This window comes from Mirounga angustirostris, unplaced genomic scaffold (assembly GCF_029215605.1).
Source record: "Mirounga angustirostris isolate CCGP_5_RB_7025 unplaced genomic scaffold, mMirAng1.0.hap1 SCAF_3, whole genome shotgun sequence".
Classification (NCBI taxonomy): domain Eukaryota; kingdom Metazoa; phylum Chordata; class Mammalia; order Carnivora; family Phocidae; genus Mirounga; species Mirounga angustirostris.
The window spans coordinates 15881415-15904538 of record NW_026991711.1 but is presented as its reverse complement, the minus strand read 5'-3'; the positions used below and the strand labels follow the sequence as shown (position 1 = coordinate 15904538).

At 40.9% G+C, this 23124-nt stretch overlaps 1 protein-coding gene across 1 annotated transcript in view; it reads right to left on the bottom strand.

Moving 5' to 3' along the window:
* The window catches only part of DCT (dopachrome tautomerase), a 39026-nt gene that overhangs the window by 9834 nt on the left and 6068 nt on the right, over nucleotides 1–23124 (bottom strand). Inside the window, exons 2-6 of the mRNA XM_064585766.1 lie at nucleotides 20084–20383; nucleotides 17900–18000; nucleotides 17594–17760; nucleotides 16074–16253; nucleotides 11273–11408 (exon numbers count right to left, since the gene is read on the bottom strand). Of these exons, the coding sequence (XP_064441836.1) occupies nucleotides 11273–11408; nucleotides 16074–16253; nucleotides 17594–17760; nucleotides 17900–18000; nucleotides 20084–20383 (884 nt within the window). The remainder of the gene's footprint in view (nucleotides 1–11272; nucleotides 11409–16073; nucleotides 16254–17593; nucleotides 17761–17899; nucleotides 18001–20083; nucleotides 20384–23124) is intronic.

Genomic DNA, 23124 nt, shown 5'->3' with positions numbered 1-23124 from the left:
TTATCAAACGAATTCATTATGAATTCATTCACCCTTATTCCTTGTACTCCAATTAGAGCACTGGCCAAATTATACTATAACTTGTTACTTATTTATCTATTTTCCTTAACAACACCCCTAACTCCTAAAGGTCAGAGATTGGGTCTTTTTACCTTTGAAGCATCAGCTTAGCATGCAACCTGGACAGAGTTGATGTTTAAATAAGAATTTGTTGTCTGAAGACTGTGCCATGCAAAGTAGTTTTGTCTTTTGTACAGTTCAACTAAAGAGGCCCCTTTCTATCTGGTGCTGTTTCCTCAACTTGCTATCGCATTTCTTCTGTTTTCTGGCATCAGTCTATCTAAGACCAATGCAAGGGTCCCTGCCCTGAAGGATGTTGCCCTGATCAGGCAACAGCAAGAACTTTCTACCTATATTGTTTCACATGGCTACATATAAGATAGTCAAAAGAATCAAGTGATGTACTCAAGGAGTTTTTTCCCGAATGGATTTTTACAGTTCATGGCAGAGACAATCATCTTAAAAACAAAAACCTCAAATTTTAAGACCTGGGCTTTTACAGAGACAGAAGATTTTTTTTCTTAATTCTAAAATCTTAGACTTGAGTAACAAAATTGAAGCTCCAAAGAAATAAAGGTATAACGTTTATTGCATAAGCAACAGATTTGGAAGACATGTGAAAATGCAAGTGATCAACGTTTCCTACAAGGAGAGCTTAGAGAAGGTCATCAGCCCTGGAAAAAGAGTTAAGTGTTAGTTGTGGGTGTAGGCTGCCAAAAACGTACCCCATGTCCTGAATCCCGGGAACTCCAGATAAGGTTAGAAGGTTCCCATACAGGGAAGTTGTGCTTCATCCTCCAGCTGTAGCCTGGGGAGCCTGCCAGTTTCTAATAGAACTTTTGCCACAAACATGGAGCCCAAGCAATAGAGGCTGAATGCCTAAGGATAACATGCACTATTTATTGGTTGCTTACCAAATATCCACTCTCTTCTTCCTCTGTAACTTCCTTTTTTTTTTTTTTTTTTTTTTGAGTGAGGCAATGTATCAAACTATCCCTGAGATTGAACTAGGAGTCACTGGATGGGACTTCTAAGAAAGTTCTTTAAAGGTGGAGCTCTCAGCTTAAAAGTGACCCTTTTCCCCTTTCCATGTATCCTTGCTGTTTCCTGGAACATGGATGTGATGGTTGGAGTTGCAGCAGCGATCTTAATTGCTAATTAACAAAGTTAGGAAAAGAAGCCACTCACCAAGGGTGGTAGAGCAAAAACACAGAAGGGTCTGTGATGAGTCTGGAGATACAATACCAGCCCCGGAGTACCTGCCACTGGGGATCTTTTACATTAAGAGAAAAATGCACCTCTTTTTTGTTTGGGCTTCTATAACGGGTTTTCTGTTCTAAGCAGCTGAACCAAATCCTAAGTGATACACATAAAAAGTATCTAGGGGCGTACCAGAGTGTATTTTCCAAAGAAGGTCACACAGTATCTCCCAAGCTTTTAGATACTGTCTGAGTTCAAGTCAGAGATCAAATTCTGATTAGAAAAAGAGACAAGGGACTCTCAGGACACAGGAAGGTCCAGATTCAGTGCTGCAAGAAGCAAATAACTTTTGGGAAACACCAGAATTCACCCAGTACAAAGTGTAAATAATTAAGGAGGGGACAAGACTCTGCAGCAATTCATAATTTGGAGAGATAAAAGAACAGGGAAAAATAATAAGGAGAGATTATAGGTCTCAGAAGGGCTATAAAACACTGTACAATAAATGCTGGGGTAGGAACTATATACAGAGCACCCAATTTATAGAATGGAGTAAAAGAGGTTAGTGTGTGCCAAGAAGATGCAAAGAATGCAATAAACAAAATGCTGCAAGCACTAACATATCCACAGCCATAAAGAGAAGTGGTGCAGTCTGTAGAATAGGTATTTTTGTTAGAGTTGTGAACATTGTTCCTAAACAAGATACCTTGAATTGCTCTTGAGAAACTAATAGTATCTTTGTTTCACATGAGTCAAAAATGAGCTCAGTTAATGTCTCTGTAAAGGCTACATGTAATTGGAGGGTAATAAATAAAAGCAAAAGTAAAGTAACAGTATACTGTGGTTGCCTTATATCCGCTACAGAGATACATAGTTATATTTGGGTATTAAAAATTGAGTGCTTCAGAAATGAGGTTACAAATTTGCCTCACAAACCCATTCTATCTTGCTCCAACACATAAGGATAGGTACAGGAAGAAAAAAACTTTTACCTTGGAGGCAGTGTTGAAGAAAGTGTGATTCTATGGGCTTTCAAGGTAAAAAATTTTTAAATGCAACCCTTGCAGAAAAAAAAAGCAATCAATCAATGGCTATTGTGCTGGAAGGCATAAAGAAACTTGAATAAAATATAGGGAAAGCGTGCATATCTTTTTCAGGATCACTGGAGGATAGTTACTATCAAACTTAACCTTAACTTAGATGTCTGCACAATCAGATTCCTGCCATAATGACCACAGACACCAGTACATCACCCAGCACACTGTGGTGTTCACCACTTGAGTTCATGTGTTCCTATCTAGAAGACATCATTCATGGTCAGAGTGAATTTTATTGTGATAATGTTCTGCTCCTCTGAGAACTCATATATGATCACTCGGAAATCACACAATAGACACCCAGTTTCATATGGGAGGTTCCACTTAAAACTTAAGGTAGGGACACCTGGGTGGCTCAGTCCGTTAAGCTTCTGCCTTCAGCTCAGGTCATGATCCCAGGGGCCTGGGATCGAGACCCACGTTGGGCTCCCTGCTGGGCAGGGAGCCTGCTTCTCCCTCTCCCTCTATCCCTCCCCTCCCCACTCATGCTCTCTCTCTGTCTCTCAAATAAAGAAATAAAATTAAAAAAAAAAAAAGAAAAGAAAAAGTACCCTTTCTACATATATTTGTATAATAACATTGTATACAAAATATAAATAAGTATACCTAAAATATATGCAATATACATTGTATGTAAGATATATTAGCATGTATATAAAAAGAAATACAGTTATGTATGGTGGCACATGGTACCTAGACTAATTGTGATGACTGGTTTTGCGATATATACAAATATTGAATCAATATGTTGTACATCTGAAACTAACTTAATTTTATATGTCGGTTATATCTCAATTTAAAAAAGAAGTATCAGTTGAGCGCTTGAGGAAGAAAGCTTATACTTTAAGGATTAAACTTTGAACACATGCAAAAAGATGACTATAAGAGGTTCTGCTATTAGTTCGACAGCTTTAAAAGAAGTCACTGGTTCAGCATATGTCATAAGCAGGTGGGAGAGAGAAAACCAGGGGGATGTCAGAAGAGATTCTAGATAAGAACTGAGATACTCCCAGGCCATTCATGTCTAAGGAATCACCAAAGCTCTAGGAGAAAGGAACCCAAATCAATGCTATAACCACTTTAGATTTGTATATAAATGTGGTTTGCCATTATACTACTTAATTTCATCAATGACAAAGAGTATGCAGTTCATCTCTTAGCATAGGTTTAGTTCTTCTCAATAAAACATGGGTTTATCCTTACAAAGTTTAGAGTTGAAAAGAATTTCTTCAGGTGCCATTTAGCCCCTGTCAAGTTAAAAAACCAAACTATCCCCTAGACCAAGAGTATAGAAATCCTGCCACCCTGGGATGCTCTGCCCAAGCAGATGGCCAGCCACCATCTCCAATACCTCAGCTCTTATAAAATTCACCAAGGTGTCACATTCCTTAGGAATTATTAACTTTATCTCAGTTGTTTAAAAATACATACATTAAATAAATAAATGTAGGATTATTCAACCTTCTGGAGGGCAACTTGGCAGTATCTACTGACATTTCAAATGCATTTATTTAATCTTTGACATGGTAATTCTATTCTCTTGACTTACTCTACGTGTTCATGCACTGAAACATTGTTTGCCAAGCAAGAGATTAGAAACTACCTACATGCCCACTGACAGAAAACTGGCTAAAATTTTCAGGATAAAGCTGCACTATAGAATACTATACAGCCCTAAAAAAGGAACGGAATGGCCTTTATGAACTGATATGGAATGATTTAGAAAAAGTAAAAAATAAAAATAGTGAAGTCACAGACATGTCTATAGTATGCTGCCATTCAGATAACATATTTGTTTGTATATTTATAAAATGAATCTGGAAGAATAGGGGAAAATGGTAATAACTAGATGGTATTGATACAGAGTCTTCATTTTATGTCTTTTATATTTGAACCCCTTATGTGCATTATCTATTTTAAATTTTTGAAAAGGAAGTATTTAGGAAACGATGTAACAACCTAAACAGTGTTCATAAGTACAACTGTACAAACATAGAATATGCGAGGAAATAAGCAGAAAATTGAGATGGAATTACAGACAATTAAAAATCTTTTTGCCGGGACACCTGGGTGGCTCAGTCAGTTAAGCATCTGCCTTCAGCTCAAGTCATGATCCCAGGGTCCCAGGATTGAGCCCCGCATCAGGCTCCCCGCTCAGTAGGGTGTCTGCTTCTCCCCCTGGCCCTCCCCCTTCTCATGCTCTCTCTCTCTCTCTCTCTCACTCACTCTCCCTCAAATAAGTAAATAAAATCTTTAAAAAAAAACCTTTTGGCCAATATTTCTGTAACTCTAAATCATTAAAAATTGTTAAACTATTAAAAAATAAAAAATTAATGTAAAACAATGTTAATTTAAATACTCAAGGTATTAGCCTAATTATACTTTTCCTTTTTTTCTTAAGATTTATTTATTTGGTGGGAGGGGGGAAGGATTGGAGAGAGAGAGAAAATCTCCAGCAGATTCCCCACTGAGCGAGGAGCCTGATGCAAGGCTCGATCTCACAACTCTGAGATCATAACCTGATCTGAAATCAAGAGTCAGATGCTTAACCAACTGATATGCTTTTTCTTTTGTAAGAAAGATAAATAAAATGGATCCATTTTTAAGTGCTTCACTCTTGGGGAGAGAGAAGCAATGTCCTATACTCGTCTTTTTTAAAATTTTAACTAAACTCATACCAATTCACCAGTATTTCATACTTGTTATTATGACCTATTAATTTTACTAATTTTATTACAGCCTAGAACAGTAGAGTCAGAAGGGTATTAACTTCATGTAGTCCATTAGATTCTTGTTTTAGAAACTCATTTTCTCTTTTCTTGCTTCCCCCCCCCAAATTAATGGAGTTATCTTACCCAACTATTAGTCATTGTTAAGAAATACAAATGATGATAAGACTGTGTATACATCTTATTCCATGTAGGAGTCCAATGTATAAGATGACAAACAAACACATGAGCTATGCCGTATTAGCCATGCACCCTATGAATCCCCCAGTCACTTAAGAATTGAAAGAATTAGAACTTGCCAAATGTACCTTTCTAAAAGAATAACATTCAAATACAGCCCTAAGAATAGTTGCTTTGAAGGGTGCCTGGGTGGCTCAGTTGGTTAAGCGACTGCCTTCAGCTCAGGTCGTGATCCGGGAGTCCCAGGATCGAGTCCCACATCGGGCTCCCCGCTCAGTGGGGAGTCTGCTTCTCCCTCTGACCCTCTCCCCTCTCATGCTCTCTCTCAAATAAATAAATAAAATCTTTAAAAAAAAAAAAAAAGAATAGTTCCTTTGAAGCTGGAAGGAAAATATTTAGTCTGTAACATTGTTTCTTTCTTGGCCGTTAACTCAACTATTTAATGTTAGGGTCTTTTGGTTTTCCTTTTTCTCCCCCTAGATTATACCTAAATTCAATACTGAAGACGGCACTACTTAGCATTTCTGTGACCTAATCATATTTTCCAGATAAATGCGTGCATATCCTTCAATTACCTTATGAATTATTAGAACTTCAGAGATTGGTTTCAGAGTTTTTCCTGTATTTTAACATTATATCTTTTACTCGTTATAGTGATCAGATACAACTTTGCCCCTCTCTTGCTTGAAGAGATTTCAGGAAAATAATTTTAATAAATATTGCATGCAATATATTTGCATAAACTGCCTTGTGAATTTGAAATTCCAGAAACTATCACTCTTTGAACCGAAATGCTTTAACCTGATCTCAATATGTGCAAAAATTATTTAAGCCTAAAGTGGTTTCAACATGAAACTTGATGTGAATAGCCTAAGTCATTGTGAGTTCTGCAACTAGTGCCAAAACGCTTCCTGGCTGCAAAAAAAAAAAAAAAAAGGCTGTGGCTTTTCATCTGTTTATATGCACATGACAACTTATACCAAAGAAGAACAAAATTTTAAATATTAAAGGTATTGGGCGCCTGGGTGGCTCAGTTGGTTAAGCGACTGCCTTCGGCTCAGGTCATGATCCTGGAGTCCCGGGATCGAGTCCTGCATCGGGCTCCCTGCTCGGCAGGGAGTCTGCTTCTCCCTGTCCCACTCCCCGTTTGTGTTCCCTCTCTCGCTGTGTCTTTCTCTGTCAAATAAATAAATAAAATCTTAAAAAAAAAATATTAAAGGTATTAAAAGTAATGAAGGTAAGGATGATTAAATATCTAGTGTTTTGAACTACACATAAGTCACAGAATTCCTCATCCGTAAAGTCATAATGTGGCTCCCTAGAGCAGGAAGAGAAACATGACTGATAGAGGAAACATACTACAGAGAACGGACATTAATTCCTTAGAGCAGGAGTTGGCAGACTAAAGCCTGTGGACCAAACAGAGCTCACCACCTGTTTTTTATTTCTCTCTCTTAGAGAGAGAGAGCGTGAGAAAGCATGAGGTGGGGGGCAGAGGGAGAGGGAGAGAATCCCAAGCAGGCTCCACACTCAGCTCGGAGCCCAATGCAGGGCTCAATCTCACGGCCCTGAGGTCATGACCTGAGCCAAAAATCAAGAGTCGGACACTTAACCAACTGAGCCACCCAGGCGCCCCTCACCACCTGTTTTTTAAATAAAGTTTTATTAGGACACCACACTCACTCACTCATGTATTGTCTATGGCTGCTTTCACACTACAGAGGCAGTGTTGAGTAGTTGCAACAGAGATATTGGGCCTGTAAAGCCTAAAACACTCACTATCTGCCAAGCCCTACACACAAATTGGGCATCCTCCAAAGAAGGAGATAAGAAACCTCGGGTGTTGAAAAGCAAGTTACTAGCAGTACCCTTCTTTCCTTTAGTAGGAGAGAAAGGTTGTGTGGAGACATATAATCCTGAATTTGCCAGAAGATTCCGCTGTTCTGCTCATAATATTTTGGCATACTGGATAAGGAGTCCTGTGACATTCTTTCTCATGAATATGGACTGTGTGTATAAACTATATAGTTGAAAATGTATGTTTTACAAAAATTTATTTAGAGAAATATAGTATAGATAACTAGATGTAAAGATACAGAGCAGAGAAGGGAGAACAAGTACTGTGTGGCATAAGCTGATGGATGAGATAATGGCCAGAAAAATGGTGTGAAATACCCAGTTAGAACCAATAAACAAGGCAAGCATCCTACAGTAGAGCTAAGACAGTTGTGGAGATATCGCACGTAAGCCCCCACCTTGCTAAAGGCTGGGATCAAGAGTCCACATTTCTCACAACTCCTTCATGTTTTGTTATACAAATATGAGGGAAGAAACACTTTTTAGAAAAAAAGGAATAGCTCATCAACTGCTCCATCTCTGGATTTCCCACAGCTCACCCTGGCCAGGCACTCATCTATCCGGGAATCCAGAAACCTACCCAGACCTTCACACCACCAGGCAAGCTCAGAGCATTGTGAGCTATACATTTACCCTCCCTCTTCATATCTCCTTTTTTGGTACCCTGGGTGGAGATAAAAATAATAAGTCACCTTTGAAATACCTCAGTATTTCTTTCAGTAAAATTGCCTTAGGGCACAACTGTCTGCCATGGAGAACAAGATAAGAAACCTTAATTAAGGTTTGGAAATTGAAAGCCAACATATAGTTCTCTAATTCTTCCCAGCGACTACCATAAAACACATTGTTGTCTTATGGTAAATTTTGTTTTGTACTTGGCAGTTTCTAAAGCAGCTTTGTATTATTCTAATCTACTCAGTGTTGCATTAATGAGCACACCACTCTCTTCCAACACAGATCAAGCCCTGTGACCTGCACTTTGCAGAGTGGGAAACAGAGGCTTCACACAGTTCAAGGAGACTCCCAAGATTGCACAATTCAGGACGAAATAAAAAAGTTATTTGACTTGTAATCCAGTGTTCTTTTGACTATGCCATGTGGCCGCCCAGGAGTCCAGAAAAACAAACTGCTAGAAACTGATGGTATGGACTGACTTATGACCCCCTCAAATTCATGTGTTGAAACCCTAACCCCCAATGTGACTATATTCAGAGATGGGACCTAAAGGAGGTAATTAGGGTTAAATAAGGTCATATGTGTGGAGCCCCGAGATGATAGGACTAGTGCTCTTATAAGAAGAAACCCCAGAGATCTCTGCCTCTCTCCACTATGTAAGGACACACCACCAAGAAGGCAGGGGTCTGTAAGCCAGGAAGAGAGCTTTCCCCAGGAACCACATCACTCAGCACCTTGATCTTGGACTTTCAGCCTCCAGAACTGTGAGATATGAATTTCTGTTGTTTAACAGTCTATTTTATTTTTGTTATGGCAACCTGAGCAGACTAAGATACACTACTAAAATTAACATTAAAGTGAGGAAAATTCTGGAAAAAGAAAAAACCCATAAAGTGCTTACTACAGTGCAATCTATACTAGATAATATTTAAATTAATTTGAATTCAAAATACTGGCAAAATAAAAAAAGACCAGTGGTGAAATTTCTTCTTCTAATTGCTTTGAAACCATCCATTCAAGACACACAACCCTGAAGACAATGTTAAAATAGTGGATAGTGAGTTAAGTATCTTTAAAGCCAGAGAGGGCCTGGCTCTATCAAGGAGGCCTTGGTGGGGACACCTGGGTGGCTCAGCTGGTGAAGCAACTGTCTTCGGCTCAGGTCATGATCCTGGAGTCCCAGGATCGAGTCCCGCATCAGGCTCCCTGCTCAGCAGGGAGTCTACTTCTCCCTCTGACCTCTCCCCTCTCATGCTCTCTGTCTCATTCTCTCTCAAATAAATAAATAAAAATCTTTTTAAAAATATTAAATTAAAAAAAAGAGGCCTTGGTGTTCTGCGGGGGATAAACAATCATGGAACATCAACATCAAACAAGGTCACTCTGTGACCGTGATGGGTCAGGACAAAAACAAGGCAACTCCATGACTGTGTCTGAATGTAGACAAAATATGAACATTGCCCAAACCGTACAATACCTAACAAGAACATTAGCCCTTTCCCGGCTATTACAAGCGACTCCCACTGCTCTACCAATTACTGAGAAGTATTGGGGTACTCAATCATAGAATCGCCCCGCTTCCTGACAGCATCCAATCCAGAGCAAAGCCCTGCCTCCTTACACCCTCCCCATCTCAGCTAGCACAAGCCCAAATCCTGTTCATTCTTTTCTAGCCCCTGAGCCACTCCATGGTTTCCCAGTCTGTCCCAACAACAAGGAATACACCAGCCTCGGTCTTATGGAACCACGGGACCACGTGCCCCACTACAGCAGCTCCTCGCAGTCCTCGGCTGGAGGGCGCTGACCAAGGACAGCTGGGATAACATGGCCCCGACCTGCACCCGCCCTGTTTTGTTAGTCTCCAGAGAGCCCCTTGGTGAACAGATTTTTAAAACTAACAGAGCTTGGGATTCTAACATTATAATCCCACTGTCGAGTTTCTTTGTTTTTCCTTTTGTTTTAAAGTGAGACCGAAATCGGACTCAAACATGTATCAAGGGAGTTAGTTCATCACACTTTGAATTTTAAAGAACCGTAAGGTTCCTCCGTAGCCAACAACAGCTCTCTCTGTACTGGCTGTATTTCCTCTCAGAGATAGGAACCCAGTTCATAAAGTAAGGAACATCAAATGTGGTTTTTGTATTAATTGAAGACATTTGTCGTTTTTTCTGCTCAGCACTCCTTCCCCACCCTCCGTCCCCCTTCCGGCTAACACAAACTTTCTTTCCTGCAGGGAGCTCCCTAAAGCTGTGTGTGTTGGGGTCACACACATGCGCGGACAGTAGGGGTGAACATGTGACCTTGCTCTGGCCAATCAGAGTACCTCCTTCCCCTTGCCATACTGATTGGTTCACGGAGGGCAGGTAATCCAGGCCTGGCCAATCCTGGGACTGTTCTCCGATACTATGGTAACGTGGCTGCTTCCGGCCCCTGCCCCACGTGCTAAGCTGGTAGCGTGCTCATTTGTGGCTGCCGATGGCTAGCTCGGTTACCGCCTGCAAAGAGGTTGTTTATGAAGACGGAGATAGAGCTGACATCGTTTGAGCCGCTAGATTCAGCACCCTTCTGTTTCCCAGTTATTTAAGTCAATAAATTAATTCTTTTATCCTTAATTAGTTTGGGTAGAATCTACTCATTTGCAAACAAAAAAAGAAATGACTGAATATAACTGCAAGTTTGCAAACTGACCCAAACCAATTTTTCTGTTCAGCACTACCAGGTTCTCTTACACATTGGTAGCCTCCTGCGTTTGCGGGTGGACATTGGCCATAGTCCTCACCCTCTCAAGTAAACTCGTTACTGGATGGTATATAACCATGAGAGCAAGTAAAGACCGGATTCTGGTAAACCTACATTGACTGATTAGCAAGTAGACACAGAAGGAGTAAAAGAACCCGTTCTTGTACACCCAGGGAGGTCTGTGCCATCTTGTGACGAGTGTCTTACATGGAAGATTCTGTCCAAAGTGGACACAATGATATTAGGACAGCAAGAACAGCTCATTTTTAGGCAGAACGCTTTGTGAGTGAGGGGGCCAGGATGAAACACCAACAGAGCTGTGGACTTGGTGTGCTCTTCCAAAGGTGCCGGGTGGCTGGGCTTCATCTTCAACATCACTCATTTTATGATTGAAAAATTATTGTCATTATACTAATTTATTATATAAATTGTACTAAATTGTGCTATAATTTATAATATCACTATGCTAACTTATGAATCCAACTCTGGACTATAAACTCCTCTCTGGTGTCATTCCAAAGCTAACCATCTCCAAAGCGTGGGTTTCTGAAAAGGGGACTTTAAATGCTATCCTACCACCTCTGGGACATAGAATAAAACGAATTTAACATTTGAATACATCCCATTGTGCACAAAGAGAATATAACACACACCAAACCTTAATCTTACTGAAAAGCAAATAAATCCAACATCTTACGTAGAAAATTTTTCATCTAGTCTGAGCCTTGAACATACCACAAAGACAGGATCGTTGGCAGCAGAATGTGGCAAAGCACTTGTCCCATTCAAGAAGGAATGAACCAAGTTATGTAGGCTCATCACTTGAGAGTCCAGGTTGCTGTTCGCTTTATCAAACCCTTCCAGGGCATTCCTGAGAGAAAATCAGTATGTCAGTGACAACAGTTACAATTGATAAAGGTCTCCTTTTTTTGTTTCCAGCCTAAATAACAGTCTTCTGACTTGAGATGGGGAAGCTCTGTCATAGCTAATTAACTACAAATTAGTCCCAACTTTTAATGATGATCTTCCATCAGGGGAGGGAACTCTTAATCAATGCTTACTTTCTGCACCTGCTCAGTTGGATTATACCTCTTTTATATACTGTATGACAATTCTATACCTTCATATCTGTCCCCCCCCGGCCAGACTATGAAGTCCTAGAGGACACAGACTGTTTTCTCCAGATTTTTATTGCCAGAGCTCAGTACCATGCCCAGCACATGGTCTGTAATCAGAAATATTTTTTGAATTAGCATATAACCTCATATCCCATTTCTCAACTAAATAGACCTCCAGCTTGACTGTAACATATTCAGCATTCTAAATGCATCCCCAAATTCCACTTATCCTTGTCTTTTTCTCCTCCCCATTTTTAGGAAATTCAGATTGTCCTTATCCTAACTCAGTGATCCTCAAATTTAAGTATACATGGGAATCACTGGAGAGAAAGACATATTTCATGCCCCACTTCAGAGTTTCTGACTCAGGAAGTGTGGGCCGGTTCTTCACAATTTGTGTTTCCAACCAGCTCCCAAGTGATCCCAGTTACAGTAGTCTGGGCCCCACACTTCGATAACCATTCCCTGAACTCAAATCTATAAAGCTTGCACTCCATTTCAATAGCATTTTTACTACCGTGAAAAACAAACGTATGCTCCTTTTCAAACAATCTTAAATGTCAGCCTTTATAGGACCATTGCCACTACCCAGAGCTGGGTCCAACTGCCACACAGACCCTGAGCTCTGCTGCGCTTGGCACAGCCTCTGCATGTTTCAGTTTACCCCACCTCTGCCCCAAATAACCCATCACCTGTATAATTTGCACACAGGGGAGAGAGAATCTGGTTTGGGGGAAGACCATGCATCTATCCACTGTGTCTTTTTGGAGCCCCATTCATCTTTGCTTAAAATCTTATTTATATCCATACTTATTTCCCACAGCTCTTAAAGTCTTTTTATTTTTTTTTTTATTTTTTTTTATTCTTATGTTAATCCCCATACATTACATCATTAGTTTTAGATGCAGTGTTCCATGATTCATTGTTTGTGCACAACACCCAGTGCTCCATGCAGAATGTGCCCTCCTCAATACCCACCACCAGGCTAACCCATCCTCCCACCCCCCTCCCCTCTAGAACCCTGCTTGTTTCTCAGAGTCCATCGTCTCTCATGGTTCGTCTACACCTCCGATTCCCCCCCCCTTCATTCTTCCCTTCCCGCTACCTTCTTCTTCTTCTTCTTCTTTTTTTTTTTTTTCTTAACATATATTGCATTATTTGTTTCAGAGGTACAGATCTGAGATTCAACAGTCTTGCACAATTCACAGCGCTTACCAGAGCACACACCCTCCCCAGTGTCCATCACCCACTCACCCCATCCCTCCCACCCCACCTCCCACTCCAGCAACCCTCAGTTTGTTTCCTGAGATTAAGAATTCCTCATATCAGTGAGATCATATGATACATGTCTTTCTCTGATTGACTTATTTCACTCAACATAATACCCTCCAGTTCCATCCACGTCGTTGCAAATGGCAAGATCTCATTCCTTTTGATGGCTGCATAATATTCCATTGTATATATATACCACATCTTCTTTATCCATTCATCTGTCGATGGACATCTTGGCTCTTTCCACAGTTTGGCTATTGTGGACATTGCTGCTATAAACATCGGGGTGCACGTAGCCCTTCGGATCCCTACTTTTGTATTTAAAGTCTTTTTAGAGGGAGAGAATTATTAGTTGGCCTTTAAATTTCAAGTATTGTGGTGTCATTGCTGTGCTGTGACTTGAGTTGCATTTGGTCTGTAATACTCCTCTGAGATCTCAGACTTCAATATTAAGGTCTGATACATTTAAAAGAAAATAAACAGAAAGTGCATGATACATTTAAGAGAAAAGAAAGAGAAAGAGCATGAGCAAATATTTTTTTAATTTTATTTTATTATGTTATGTTAATCACCATACATTACATCATTAGTTTTTGATGTAATGTTCCATGATTCATTGTTTGCGTATAACACCCAGTGCTCCATGCAGAACGTGCCCTCTTTAATACCCATCACCAGGCTAACCCATCCCCCCACCCCCTCCCCTCTAGAACCCTCAGTTTGTTTCTCAGAGTCCATAGTCTCTCGTGGTTTGTCTCCCCCTCTGATTTCCCCCCCTTCATTTTTCCCTTCCTACTATCTTCGTCTTTTTTTTTTTTTTAACATATAATGTATTATTTGAATCACAGAGGTACAGGTCTGTGATTCAACAGTCTTACACAATTCACAGCGCTCACCATAGCACATACCCTCCCCGATACATATCACCCAGCCACCCCATCCCTCCCACCCCCCACCGCTCCAGCAACCCTCAGTTTGTTTCCTGAGATTAAGAATTCCTCATATCAGTGAGATCATATGATACATATCTTTCTCTGATTGACTTATTTCACTTAGCATAATACCCTCTAGTTTCAACCACGTCATTGTAAATGGCGAGATTTCGATTTTTTTGATGGCTGCATAATATTCCAGTGTGTGTGTGTGTGTGTGTGTGTGTACCACATCTTCTTTATCCATTCATCTATTGATTCACATTGCTGCTATAAACATTGGGGTGCACGTACCCCTTCGGATCTCTACATTTGTATCTTTGGGGTAAATACCCAGTAGTGCAATTGCTGAGTCATAGGGTAGCTCTATTTTCAATTTTTTGAGGAACCTCCACACTGTTTTCCAGAGTGGCTGCACCAGCTTGCATTCCCACCCACAGTGTAGGAGGGTTCCCCTTTCTCCGCATCCTCGCCAACATCTGTCATTTCCTGACTTGATAATTTTAGCCATTCTGACCTGTGTGAGGTGGTATCTCATTGAGGTTTTGATTTGTATTTCCCTGATGCCAAGGGATGTTGAGCACTTTTTCATGTGTCTGTTGGCCTTTGGATGTCTTCTTTGCAGAAATGTCTGTTCGTGTCTTCTGCCCATTTCTTGATTGGATTATTTGTTCTTTGGGTGTTGTGTTTGATAAGTTCTTTATAGATTTTGGGTACTAGCCCTCTATCTGATATGTCATTTGCAAATATCTTCTCCCATTCTGTCAGTTGTCTTTTGGTTTTGTTGACTGTTTCTTTTGCTGTGCAAAAGCTTTTTATCTTGATGAAGTCCCAATAGTTCATTTTTGCCCTTGCTTCCCTTGTCTTTGGCGATGTTTCTAGGAAGATGTTGTTGCGGCTGAGGTCAAAGAGGTTGCTGCCTGTGTTCTTTTCTAGGATTTTGATGGACTGCTGTCTCACATTTAGGTCTTTCAACCATTTTGAGTCTATTTTTGTGTGTGGGGTAAGGAAATGGTCCAGTTTCATTCTTCTGCATGTGGCTGTCCAATTTTCCCAACACCATTTGTTGAAGAGACTGTCTTTTTTCCATTGGCCATTCTTTCCTTCTTTGTCAAAGATGAGTTGACCATAGAGTTGAGGGTCCATTTCTGGGCTCTCTATTCTGTCCCATTGATCTATGTGTCTGTTTTTGTGCCAGTACCATGCTGTCTTGATGATGACAGCTTTGTAATAGAGCTTGAAGTCCGGCATTGTGATGTCACCAGCTCTGCTTTTCTTTTTCAACATTCCTCTGGCTATTCGGGGTCTTTTCTGGTTCCATACAAATTTTAGGATTATTTGTTCCATTTCTTTGAAAAAAGTTGACGATATTTTGATAGGGATTGCAGTAAATGTGTAGATTGCTCTAGGTAGCACTGACATCTTCACAATATTTGTTCTTCTTATCCATGAGCATGGAATGTTTTTCCATTTCTTTGTGTCTTCCTCAATTTCTTTCATGAGTATTCTATAGTTTTCTCAGTACAGATTCTTTGCCTCTTTGGTTAGATTTATTCCTAGGTATCTTATGGTTTTGGGTGCATTTGTAAATGGGATCGACTCCTTAATTTATCTTTCTTCTGTCTTGTTGTTGGTGTATACTTAATGAAGTTGTTCATTTCATGGTTTTGGGTGCAGTACCAATGATTACCTGTGATAGGTAATCATTGGTACTGTTTAATGAAGTACCCTGGTGGGGCACCTGGGTGGCTCAGTCGTTAAGCATCTGCCTTCAGCTCAGGGTACTGGGATCCAGCCCCGCATTGGGCTCCCTGCTCCACGGGAAACCTGCTTCTCCCTCTCCCACTCCCCCTGCTTATGTTCCCTCTCTTGCTGTGTCTCTCTCTGTCAAATAAATAAATAAAATCTTAAAAAAAAAAAAAAGAAGTACCCTAGTTCTGAACACTGTACCTATATAGGCCATAATTAGAAATCCGAAAGATGGTCTTGAATAACTGTTAGAAAATATTAAAACTACACTATCCATTATAGTGGGTGGATGATGACTTTCCTAACACTGGTTCCTTGTTATCCTCACTTGTCAAGCCCTTCTGCATTACTTAGCTTTGTACATGGCTCCCAACACCTGGATCTCCTTCCAGTTCATTACAACCACAGGCATGAAAATCTTAAAGTATTTTAAAATGCCAGTCTAACAGAGCTCAGAGCACCAACCTGAAGCTGAAGGTAGAGTTCTGGAAGAAAGGGGGGCTGTCAAAGGTCGTGAGAGACAGACAATCTTGTATGTCTTGTAAAGTTGGCAATTTCTCACTGTTTAATCCCACTGGATTTCTTCTTAACAGACCTTCATAAGTCCCATTACAGAGGGTGACCCGGCGGTTATAGTCATCCAGGCTAAGGGTTGTAAGGAGAGTAAAAATGAAATGTTTTAATTTGTGGATAGTATCATAACTTTGGGTCAAGCAAACCAATCAAAATCTTAGTCATGACAAAATCTTATTATAGTTACCCATCCCAACATGTTGGGGAGCACTATCGGAAAAGATTAGGGTGTAGAAGGGGGGAATCCCTGCTAGATTGGCCTACACCCCCGCAAACACATGCATGCCCAGACTAGGGGTGTGTTCAAGGAAGCTCGACAAAGACACTGGACAGGGGAGCTAGAGCCCTTAGGTTAAAAACAGGAAGATTTGGAGGAAACAGATAAATAAAGGAAGGCAGGGTCACCTGGGTGGCTCAGTCAGTTGAGCATCTGCCTTTGGCTCATGTCATGATCCCAGGATCCTGGGATGGAGCCCCCATCTCGCGCCCCTGCTCAACCAGGAGCCTGTTTCTCCCACTCCCTTTGCCCCTCCCCCTGCTCATGCTCTCTCTCGCTGTCTCTCGCAAATAAATAAATAAAACCTTTAATAAATGTATAAATAATAAAGGAAGGCGGAAGAGCGTCTTGGGGAATCTTTTTTTGAGATGTGTACTAGAAAAAAAGAAACAAATTTAAAAGGAATCACTGAGGACAGGATTCTCCATGGGCTACAAGCTGCTCATTTGCTTATGCTGTGTTCCTCAATACTTCAGAGATCATTCTCCCCCGCCCCACCCCCTGCCCCTCTCAGCTCACCATCGCCCGATGGTCTAGCTATACTGAACTGTTTCCAGAGACTTTCCCAGCTTCATACATGATGTTCCCTCCACCTAGAACACACTCACCACCCACCCCTCCATCTGCTTGTGGGGTGTGCCTCTGCCTCTTAGAGAATTCCCCTGACTCTTTTCTTGGCTTCACACTTACATCTATCATGATGCTTTTCACACTGTATTGTAACTCACTTACAAACAATCTGCCTTTGTAAATATAAAACGATATCCAAAAGGGAAGCTCTATTTTATTCATCTTTGTATTGTCAGTACTATTACACTGCTTGCAATATGATCGGTACTTAAGAAATGTTTGGCTGAATGCAGAAACGAATTCCAATTTTAAAACAGTTAATCTAGAAAGGATAACCAAGTCCATTCGATTCATAAGTGCGATTTCCAGACCTCTATTTTTTTTTTTTAAATAAGAGGGCTTAGAATTTTTTAAAATCCCACTTCCCTCAGGAAAATCATTTTCAGAAACATGTACAAAGAACCCAGCCTGCGTTAGAAACAGAAATATAAAGTGCCTCTCCATCTCCCAGACTTAGGAAAATACGGTCTCTGGATTTCCGGTGCAGGGTCACAAATACCATTACCTATCACAGACAATTTCCCAGCTGGAGAATCTTGAGTTCTGACTAATGAGAGTTGGGTCGTCTTGTCTTGCAGCCCCAAGCAGCTGGTCCGTACATACGTCACAGTCGTTCCTCCCGGTGGCGAAGTTCCAATAGGGCAAAGCAAAGGACTCATTGTCGATGAGTTGCTAAAAGCAAAGGGTGTGTCTAGTTATGTAACTCAATATATCAACATCAAATACAACAAGAAAGCACGTAAAGCAAAGACTGGAATGGGTCTTGACCAAATGCAAAATTCAAAATACCGAAGGCATAGTTTGGACCAACCTGGAGATCCCTTTCCAGCCACAGCAGATGATATCGGTGCCAAGAAACAAAGGCGGGGCCTTGGTGTGAGAAGTCTATGGCCTTGTACGGGCGCCCTGGTCCTAAAGCAATTGGGAAACATATTAAAGATCGTGGAATAGCACTTTTTTTTTTAATGCAGATCCTTACCCCAGTGAGATGTGTCTGCAGAGCCAGTAAGTCCAAGCTGTTCTAATCAGAAAGAAAAAAAAAAAAAAAAAAAAGGTTTTTGGCATTTATCTTTCTGAAAGCAAGAACAGCAACAACAAAATTCCAGAAGCAACCAGCACTTCTAGGATAAATTCTCCATCTCTCAAAAGTTTGATTGTCAACAGAGATCCAGACACATCTAGGTCGTTTTCAGCTTTGAGAGTCCCTGTCACATGTTTAATTTTTCAGTAACGTTTCATTAAGATGAAATAATGTTAGCCAAAGGGCTAGATCGTTAAGATCTTAATGAAATATATTTTCAAAAGATATTTTCTAACCTAGTCCTCACAAATGCACACACTTACAAGGGAAGGATTAATTAATAATAAAGCAACTTGGACTGCTCTTAGTCCTAATTCAGGCATTTATGTCACCAAAAAGAACTTTCATGGATTTTGCCTCCGCCCTCAGTCAGTTACAACCACCAGCTGACAAGCATGGTCGCCAACACTAGAAGAGAGAAAAATACATTCAAACCAATTTGGCTGGCCACTGGAACCGCCAATTTTAGTGAAAAGCTTCGGGCAATTTAATGACCCCCTTTACTGCCCATTCCATCCTTCTTCCGCTTTCATAAAAGCTTTTGATGGTTATGTAGAAACTTTAGCTGGCTTTAGTTCTTTTTCAAAGTACCTATAATAACTTCAGAGAGCTGAACAGACACAAATATAAATTTAATTCCTAGGTATGACCGGAAACTATAGTCCTCTTTCCCTCTTGAGAGAAAACCCTCTCATAAAGCAAAAATTCCTCTGAGCAATGACAGGAAAACTATAAAGGTTTATAGCCAGAAGAGCCTCCTTATCTACTGATAAAGAAAGACAGATGCTTACCTGAGAGGCAGGATTTTTAAGGACTCACACTGAGGAAAGACATGCTATCGCTTGCTGATGGCTACACAGTCCTTTTTAAATGTTTTAATTCAGAACAAAGCTTAATGTTCCCCAAACGAACAAATGAGGTGAAATCAAGCAATGGGGAACCAGTGATAAACACAAGGACAGACAATTCCAATGAGAATCTGACTATTCAAAGGGAGTTTGATGTCTTCATTCAACCCCAACAAGGGGCCCCAAAGGTGGAGATAACAGGTACAGCCAAAGAAAGCGTTAGGAGTACACAGAGTAGAACCAGGAATGGATTCACATCCCCCTGGAGCGAGCTGACGTCTGTGGCGTTCACTGACTGCGAAATATCCGAGGGCGTAGCTGGTCCTACTAGATTAATGAAGTTCCTAACAAACAAGCCCCCATTCCAAGTCTTACGCAGGCCCCAATTTTTAGGATCTAGAAGGGCGGGGCACCATTTTCCCAGGCATCCACTGTAATGGTTCAAAGGGCTAATTCAGGAGGAACTCTACATTGCTGGAGCAGCTTATGCTCTTCCTTGACAGTACAACTCCGAAAAAACCTGAGGATCCCCACAGCGGTGCACCATATCACAGGCACCATGAATGATGACCAAAAGTCTAAAGACTAACACATGCGGGTTTAATGAGATACGCACTTTCCACACAAACACTCTAATTCTGCGCAAAGAAGCTTCATGTGCTTTAGCACATGTTCTGTTAATTCCTCTAATTTGAGGAAAAATGTCAGAGAGGGCTCCCATGGCCAGATTTAGACATGTTTTCTTCTGGAATCAAAAGGAATTTGCCTCCGCTTCACCAACTCTTGCCTTTGAAGATTAATAGCTTCATAGAGGAGAGTTTAGACTTTGAACGCAAAACACCAACTACAGGAGAAAACATTTTCCCAAATGTCAGCCAACGTACTGGTAAACTGTGCTCCATCCTAGCTTCAGGCAGCATTTGATAATCCTCTGACTTTCATAAGCCTAACCCTTCCTGAGGTTGCTCTCTTGTTAATTAACTTGCCCTGAAATTACTTCCCCACCCATCCCCCCACAGCCCCAAACTATAATGATATACCCTCTGCTGAGAAAAAAAAAACCCACCTAATAATGTATCTCTAACAGAGTAATAATGGAGCCACACAAAGAAATCATAAATGCTGCAGTTGGCAATCTGTGGCTGGGTCCCGTTGGGCCCCAGCAGGCCGAGCCAATGCTGGGTGGTGATCACGTAGTCGGGGTGTGTCGTGTTCTTTGCGAGGTCTAAGGCGTCCAGGAACTGCTCCCTCTCCTGAGCAGTCAAGGAATGGATATTTTTCCGAATTACCGGGGCTTTCCTGTGATTGCAGTCGTGGCCGGTCCAGCCAAACTTGCAGACTCCACAGTTGTAGCCAGCAAAATGTCCTGGTTTATTTTTAAAAGGAAAAAAAAGGGGAGGGGGAGATGGAAGAGGGAGTCAGTTTTTGTAGCTTGGAAGAAATTTCTGAATTTGAACCCTGGGATAAAAAGGAGGAGAAGATGAAAGTGTTTGCAAAAAGGCAAAGGAAGCCAATTTCCTTCCCTTACTCTCCTCTTGAAATGTTTGCATCTCCAAGTGAACAGAGTACTAGAGTTCCTTAGAAATACTCCCAGCAAAGAAACAATATGAAAGGGGTCACAAGCTGTCATGGGTGGACACTGTCCCTTCAAAATTCGTATGTTGAAGTTCTAACCCCCAGTTCCTCAGTATATGACTGTGTTTGGAGCTCAGGTCTTCAGAGAGGTAATTAACTTAAAAATGAGGTCATGAGGTGGCCCCCAATCCAATACGACTGGTGTCCTTACGGGGTGGGGGGGGAGATTTGGCCAGTAGTCATTACAGAGGGAAGACCACGTGAAGACCAAGGGAGAAGACAGCCACCAACAAAGCAGGAGAGAAGCCTCAGAAGAATCCAACCCAGCTGACACCTCGACCTGAGACTTTAGGCTTCCAGAACTGGAGACAGAACGAGTTTCTCTTTCCTCCCCACAGCCCCAGCCCCAAGGCTGCCCGCTGTCTTGGATGGGCACACTGCTGAACCCTGCTATCCTGTGGCACACACAACAGGGCCCACACAGAGTGAGTGTGGCTCATTGATTTAGAGAAGGAAGAAGATATACACCCAGCTCAAGGTGGAACCAAAATAAATAAGCTGATTTCCAGGAATTTAGGTGAAATCTAACATTACAAAAGCTGGTTTATTTCACAAAGGAGACAGCGTTAAGACAAAAATCAATGGAGGCCGGCAGGTCATAAAGGTGAATTAGCTGCCACGGTATCACCAAGTGCAAATCATTGCAGGGCTCCCCGTCCACGGCACAAATGTCCCTGCTTTATCTACCTGGGGAAGGAGTACTAGTCATATGAACTAATAAGCATCTGCCTGATTAGCATCTAAAGTGGAAATTATTTCAGCTTGTCCTGGACTTTTCCCTTTTTAGTCTTGATTACTGCTTTTGGTATGACCAGCACCTCATTCCTTAGGTGGTGATAAGTTACAGAGTAAACATTTAAATATTATTGGAGCAGAAAGTTGAAGCAAAAGGGGATGGTAATGCTCATCCCCCAGGGGATTAGAGGGGTTACATAAAGCATTAACATGGGAGACCAACTCTGCTCTCTTCCTCCTCCCCCTACCTCCCTCCCCTTCCCCCTTTCCCCACCTTCCCCTCTTCCTCCTCTCCCTCCCTTCCTCCCCAAACCCCCTCCCCTTCCCCCATCCCCCTCCTCCTGGTCTTCCTCCTCCCAGACCTTTTTACTGGCTCTCACTTCAATCCACAGCACTTTTCCTTCATCATTTCCTTAAATTCCTCTTTGCCTGGGTTACCACTCCTGCTCTCTGCCTCACGATGGGTCGTCTACAAGGTCATCCTTGACTCAACGTGTCAGGGTCAGATGCTAGCGCCCTGAGCTCCCCTGGCACCTCATATGCTCCCTCCATTGGATACATCACACCAACAGTAATTATCTACTTGTCTCAGGTACAGACAACTGGAAGGCAGTTACCCCACCGCCGAGGCCTGTGCTCGGCCTTATACAAAATGAGTATTTGTTGCATGAATAAAAGAAATATAAAGCCAAGTCACCACAATGTGCACTTTAAAAATCGTACACTTTTATTTGTAGTCATACCTCAATAAAGCTGAAATTTTTTGGGAAAATTAACTAAAAACAAAGAAGTATAAAGCATGTGGTAGATAATCCAATAAACATAAAATTTCTTCTTCCTCTTTCTCCCTATCCTTGTGGATTAGAAGGAAAAGCAGGCCCTGTAAATAATTTTGATAGACTGTAAATACCAAAGCAGAGGTAAGCAAAAAATACTATGACCATAGTAGAGAGAGGATCATTTGAATTTCTACAGGCAAAGAAAATTTTACAATAGCATGAAACAAAATGATTAGCATTTGTATTATGTAAACAAAAATGCACAGGCCTCCCTTTCTATTAACCCAATGGATTTTTTGATGGTTAAAGAAAATGTCATTAAAAATATCATGAGTAGGAAAAATTTTTCTTAAGGTAATTTATTTGGGTTCTATGCTCCTCAAAACATACAAAATATCCTACCTATCCTCACAGAGCTCAGTTATCCGTAGTTTTCTATGCTTTAACATCATATGAAAACGTAAGTAAAAAATACTTAAACAGAAAAAATTCTACTAGTCCCAAGACTGAAACATGTTTTAGAATAGTTTCAGTTAAACATTAAAATTTACATTGATTACTAGAGTGAAGCTACTAAATAGAAATTATTTATAAATATTTATTGAGCAATTACCAAAGTACCAGATACTATACAAATGCTCCAGAGTTATTTTCCCCCAGGGAACCTACTAAAATTATATATCTGTTTCAAAACACCTTTGATTAAAACATATCACCTTCTCTGGCAGCTTTTACAGGAATAGAATATTTTTGAGGAGTGAATGAGAAAATGCATCCAAAGAATACTAAGTGCCCAAACTTCCAGCTACTTACGTAGAGCCAGATGACTGAAGGTGAATATAAAGCCACAGCTTTGCAATAGGAGAGTGAGTCTCTCCTTCGAAATGCTAAGGAATAGCACACCTCAATTTTATAATAATCAATTCAGTACAATTCTACATTTAAATGCATAAAACTT